General features: G+C 36.8%; 1 protein-coding gene across 1 annotated transcript in view; it reads left to right on the top strand.

Annotated features, from left to right (window-relative positions):
• The window catches only part of LOC119836379, a 31019-nt gene that overhangs the window by 7222 nt on the left and 16927 nt on the right, over nucleotides 1-6870 (top strand). Inside the window, exon 2 of the mRNA XM_038361683.1 lies at nucleotides 1384-1540. Coding sequence (XP_038217611.1) covers nucleotides 1465-1540 — 76 coding nt within the window. The 5' untranslated portion in view covers nucleotides 1384-1464. The remainder of the gene's footprint in view (nucleotides 1-1383; nucleotides 1541-6870) is intronic.

The following is a 6870-nucleotide window of genomic DNA, read 5'->3' as shown; positions in this document are numbered from 1 at the left end:
ACGATAATTCGTCCACTACAAACCTCTACATACATTTATCAATCGTTTTTAACGTTTGTAGTAATCGGGAAATCCTCTCACCGGAAGTAATTAAGATGAAATCTCTCCAAAATCGATTATTTTCGATTTTACCACTCTAATTCATTTTCTATCTAACTACAAACGAAAATTCGTCCACTACAAACCTCCACATACATTTATCAATCGTTTTTAACGTTTGTAGTAATCGGGATATCCTTTTACCGGAAGTAATTAAGAGGAAATCACTCCAAAATCGATTATTTTCGATTTTACCTCTCTAATTTATTTTCTATCTAACTACAAACGAAAACTCGTCCACTACAAACCTCTAGGTACATTTATCTATCTTTTTTAACGTTTGTAGTAATAGCATTCTCCTCCAAATTAGTTTTGTGTAGGGAAGAGCGGTTTGGAAAAATTCTCTTAAATTATAATATTTTTTTTTTCAATTTTTGTTTTACTACAAACAAAAAGAACTTCACTACAATCCACTACAAACCCATTTCTATAAGAAACCACCGGAAAAAAAGTTTTTTTGCAATTTCGGGGGATGACTTTTTTTTCAACCCTTATAATTTTTTTTTGGTGCTACTACTTACGAAATTATCTTCACTACTTACGACTACATATCTAAATCTATCGAATGGAGCAAAAAAATGTGAATTTTTTTTAAGTCGGGTGCCAAGTTCACATAGCCTGGTCACGGGGTCACCAACAGATCAGAACAAGTCGCTCTGTTTACTATGCTATAGTGCAACGGACAGATAGACATACAAGTCAAACTATTAACACCCTTATACTTAGGGGGCTAAAATTTTCAGACTTCTCCCGGCCGAAGCTATTTAACGACGCTCTTTATATAAACGTTTCGTCAGTTAATTTATGTCACAGTTATGTTTTATATAGTACGTAACCAACAAACGGTTCGATAACCATACGTAACGATGGGTCAAACGATAAAAGAATGTTAATTTGATTTATGCCGTGTGGACAAACCCTGAATATTAAGTTGTAGCAATGTCTATACCTATGTAAATACTACAGTATATATTAACTGTATTTGATGGTCGAGTAATGGTTTGAGTTTTTTTTGAGACGGCTGTCAAATCAAATCAAATCAAATCTCTTTATTTTTCACTAAACCTCACCCATATTTGTCCATTTCTTGTTCTCTGTCCTCCAGCCTTTCCTCATCCCCTAAGCCCCTTAAAACAGGCATCGCTTTCAGGCATTACCTCCTCATATGTTAACGGGCAGTGGTGATCGCTTACCATCAGGCGAAACACCAGCTCAGTTGCCTGCCATGGCATTAAAAAAAAAAAAAAACACCCGAATGTAATACATTTTTTCCCTCCATTACAGGAAACCCACACAAATGTAACAGCGGATAGACGCGGATGCACGTGACAGATGTGTCAGACTTGCGTGTGACAGCTAAACAAGATGGCCGCTGGGAAATGGCGGGCGCGGGGCGGTATCGGCGCGGTTCTGTTCGCCATACTTATACAGGTTATTAATGGTGAGTGTTCGTTATTTAAAAAAAAAAAAAGGTGTGTGTGCGATTCACACACGATAGAAGTGAAACTTCAGTAAATCGACAGAAGAATGAGATGAATATATATAAAATATAAAATAGTATGTATATTTCTGTCTCATTCTTTGCCGGCTTCATTCTACACATTTTTGTATTTGTGTCTCTTACCTGTCGTTTTTTCCGTTGCATCAGGTTTGAAATCACAACGATTCTAAAGAAGTTTCACTTCAAAAACGAGTTTTCAGATCGTAGTGTATTTTAACCGATTTCAAAAAAGAGGACGTTTTCCAGGTGTTTATTACCTCATAACTTTGCACTGGGTGAATCAATTATTATGATTCGTCTTTTTATTCTTTCCGATTATTATTTGAAATCTGGTGCCTACCCTATGTGGGTCCCAATTAAATCAAGTCTTATTGTGACTATTTGAAGGCGGTTTATTTTGAAACACTAACTGGACCCGCGGTTTCACTCGCGAGGTACCCGCGTAATAAATAACCTATGTGTTAACTCGTTTTAATTCTTGGACATGCCGGTTTCACCACTTACATTTACCCACAAATTCACTAACTACCTTCTATGTAATAAAAACTCGCAAAAAATAAACAATTTCATTATCTTTTTTCGCTCCCACATAGCCGAGTCAAAAAACCTATTAAAACACCTTACGTCGATCTCGAAATATGGTCGTTTAAATTGTTATTGGTATATCTTTTCTCGTTTTAGGGTTCCGCAATGAAAAACATATCTGTACTTATGATATGTAAAGCTGAAGAATTTGTTTGTTTGAAACCGCTATTCTCAAGTACTACTGGTTCGAATTGATAAATCGTTTTTGTATTGGTTAGGCTATCGAACGTCACGTTACGTCAAAAAGGAGTGGGGAGGCAATGGAAATTGCGAGTAAAGCCACAAGGCGCAGCTTGTTGTAAGATATATAGATGCTTGTTAGATTATATACACTAAGTAATATTACGAAGAGGAAACTTTTTGTATACAGGTTACGTTCTCACGCAGAAACGGCTGGGCCGATTTCAAAAATTCTTACACCATTCGAAAGCTGCAACTTCACCGAGTGACATAGGCATATATATGTACCACTATTTATGTACGAAAGGATATTTAATCCCAGCTATCCTAATCAGGATTCAAAGAAAAACTCATGAAATTATTGTATTGTCCCATGTATAAAGTTGAAATATGTCCGTTTCAAGTGAGTAAAAATCGATTCTAAAGGAGTCGGTCACATACAAACAAACATGTGGAGCTAATAAAAGCGTATCAATATACAGAACCCGCTCCTATCAACGCCAACTCGTGCCTGACCAACCGCTACACCGTATCGAATTCAGTTGTAATAGCCGCTGACACGTTCAAGGACTGCGTGCCAATGACCTGTTCGGCCATTTTTATCTACTATTTGTCTAGAAAGATCTGATGCTACACTTATAACTATGGCATGGTCACAAGAAAAAAATGTTTTAAAAAGCAAAAATCCGACTGCGTAAAACTAAATTGCCTCCAGGGGGCGCCATATTCGATCGAGTGTGACGTCACATAGCCTATAACCAGCGGACAATGCGGACGCTTCTAATGATATATCATTTGTGGCTCTATGATTAGTAGTTTAAAAGTTACGAAGGAACAGATTAACATACTCACATACATACAAACAAACATACCGTTCATAATCGTTAGCCCTCCTTTTGCCGTAGTCGGCTAAGGGTTTCTTTGATACGCTCACAAACGTTATCTCATCGTCACATCCCAAGATGAACGGGTATTTATCTTATGCTATACTAGCTTTTGCCCGCGGCTTCGCACGCGCTAAATTCGGAGTAGTTTAATTGATGTCATTATACATACAAAACATTGCACTTGAATCTCTCTATCTATTAAAAAACCCCTTCAAAATCTAAGCATACATAGATACTGACGCGGGAAGCGACTTTGCCTAATGCCATGTAGTGATGTTTATTTATTTGTTTTTATTCATAGTATATCTGTAATCCTAAGGGAATTTGCGAGATATGCTGATCAAATTATAACATTTATAATGTTTGAGCCGTTTTCATAATTTCGCGAGTTTTTGAACTTTTACAAAATGTTGTTTCTTTGTTAGTTTAATACTCTTCGATTACATAAAAGTTCATTGTGTTACCAAAATTCTTTTACCGTTAGAAAGAAAGAAAGAAAGAAAGAAAATAAATACATTTATTTATATAAGGTAAAGTTAATAAAAAAATAATCTAATTTACAAAACGTTAAATAAACTTCATATAAACGGGAGATCCAATCAGTGTATAAGAGAATGGTAAATGGTTAGAATTGTAAATCTTTTCTTACACCGGATCAACCCGGTCAACACCGGGATAAGCGGCGGCCACTTATGAAAGAGCCGATTTCGATTTATTTTACGAGATGTTATTCCACCATGCGCGTGCGCAGCGCCGAGCATTCGGAAAACGAAAGCCGGTGAAAGTCAAACGGCCGGCGTCTAATTTCATTTGAGGCGTTCGGTTTTGTACGCGTGCTTGCGTAAGATTTTGAAGAATTTTATGTGTGTAATTGTAATTAAAAACCGGCTGTTGCACGCGGCTTCGCTCGCATCCCGGGTAGGTAGGTACCTTCGCCACGTACCACAGAAGATCACCGTGAAAGAGTAGCATGCGAACGCTGCTGTGTTTCATCCGGTTAGTGGGGGTGCTTTGGACTCATTTTTCCCGACCCTTTCCAGTCCACTCCTCTTTTTATGTTATCCTTTGTTAATTGTTATTTTCTTAATCAATACATAGTTTAAAACAAAGTCGCTTTATCGGTCCCTATGTATGCTTAAATCTTTATAATAATCTTAATAATCTTTATAATTCAAGAGGAAGGTTGGTATGTATAATAATATCTATAATATAGATATAAACTACTCAGAATTTAAAGTGTGCAAATCCGCGAAAATTATATATCCCAAGGGAGTATCGTTTTATCCCAAGGGAGCATTTAATCGCGATAAAAAGTATCCTATCACCCTAGTCAGCTTATACCCAGTCTGCATACCAAACTTCGTCAAAATCCGTTCAGTATTTTCAGCGTGATTGACGCACAAACATCCACTACCCCTGCGAATGTTCACGGGCGGTGGTGATCGCTTACCATCAGGCGAACAACCAGCTCAGTTATGACATTAAAAAAAAAGGTACCATGTAAGAAAATTCCACGGCGTTTTCCCGTAACAAGTGCGTCCAATGAATAATGTTTTAAAGATAGTTCTAAGACATCGCTTTTGCAACGGTACCGCAGTGATGAGCTAACGGAATGTTTGAGGCGTGGTCCTTGACTATGTGAATAGGTTCGATTTATTAAGATGAGTATTTAACGGATTTTAAACACGATTTATTGGCGGTCAATTAATCGCGTTTAAAATCCCGTCCCTGTCCTGTCCCTTGTTACAGCGGTTAACGCGTGAGCGTAGAACCGAGGTGTCCCGGGTTCGAATCCCACAATAAAATGTCTCATTCGGACACAGAAGGCTGATCACCTAATTGTCCGTAAGGAAAATCGATCAGCGAAACAGATGAATATCATCTGCCCCATATCCCACTGGGGGACACGGGACTTCACTTTTTTAACGCGATTTATTCATCACTAGCGGTCCGCTTCGCCCGTGTTTCATATATAGACTATAGCACTCGGGTTTACGTACATACAGAACTGTGAAAGTATTTCCGAAATTGGTCTAGAGTCTAGACTCTAGAGAATAACGCGTTAAACAAACACACTCTTTTGCTTCATATTATCACTTTAGACTAGGTTTGAATATAAACAAACAAATACAAATATATATAAACAAACATAAACATGCAGCCTACTAGCTGCGCCCCGCGGTTTCACCCGCGTCAGTCCGTATCCCGTAGGAATATCGCGATAAAAAGTTGCCTATATGTTATTCCAGTTGTCTAGCTGTCTACGTACCAATTTTCGTTGCAATCGGTTTAGTAGTTTTTGCGTGAAAGAGCAACAAACACACACACACACATCCTTACAAACTTTCGCATTTATAATATTAGTAGGATACGATACGATATTTTACGATACGAATTTATACGTCGTACATTCAATAACCAAATTGTCATAACAAACAGATTAATTTTATTTATTTATTTATTAACATCAATATACCAGTTAAATCTATTAATGCTTGTTACCTTTTGCCCGGGTTGCCTGGAAGAGATCACTTCTGAGTGATAAGGCCGCCCAACAAATTGTACTCTTTTTTGTTTTTTTTTTTTATCTTGTTATTAATATATTTATTTTAAGTTTCCAGTACAATTTTTGTTGAAGACTAATAAAATAAAATAAACAAAATAAATACCAATGTTTTTTCATAACAATGCAACAGATTACCATAGAATAAACATTGAATAGAACAGATGCGACACAAAAAGTGAAAGCCCAGTTATTGTTACACGTTAGCGATTATGTCACTGCGGAGTTCCGGGTTCGATTCCCGCCGTGGGTACGTGGAGCGCGGATGTGATTATATGAACGGGACATTGATTTTCTTTGGTCTATGATACCGTTGGATGGTTCATTGGATGGGGTTGTGAGGTGTATAGTGTAGAGTTGTACTCGTTGGGAAATGCGGCTTTGCGTGTGTTTTTAAAACGCTTTTGTAAGTTTCGTCTGTATGATTTGATAAAAGTGTGTGTTTTAGTTTCGGAAAGTATGTTTATTACTATTTGATTTGTTTGTTATGTCACTGAAAGACTGTAAACCGGCATATTATAATCTGATTCGCAAAATAGAAATACATTTATTTGCCACCACTTAAAATATAATATACACTTACATCTAAAACAAAATATGAAAACAATAATAGTGGAAAAAAGGGCTCCCCGTCAGCAAAGCAGTAACCATTTTATATATATTTGTATTTTTTTATTTACAAACTGTCGAACTTTTTTTTTTGTTTTATTTATATTCTTTTTTATTATCTATTTAAACACTGCCACATTTACACACAGTTAAATTAAAATTAAAAAGTGAACTTATGATTAATCGGTGTGGTGCTAAAAAGGGTAACTACTCAGCGTGTGCTGCGCGTAATGCGCAGCGCTGATTTTCAGTAGCCCCTTTTGACCCGTAATTTTGACCCGTATTCCGTAACATTTGCTTGCATTTTAACGTATTATTTTTCGTTAGACTATAATGCGAATTGATCGCAGTTCTATAATATGCCCAAACGTCCCATTTCTGTGAAGTTTTTTTAATACAACGAATCTAAACTGAGTCATCATATCATCGATAGATATAGATATAGA

Source organism: Zerene cesonia, chromosome 24, assembly GCF_012273895.1.
Source record: "Zerene cesonia ecotype Mississippi chromosome 24, Zerene_cesonia_1.1, whole genome shotgun sequence".
NCBI lineage: Eukaryota > Metazoa > Arthropoda > Insecta > Lepidoptera > Pieridae > Zerene > Zerene cesonia.
The sequence above is the reverse complement of the archived record's forward strand: the minus strand, read 5'-3'. Positions and strand labels throughout refer to the sequence as shown.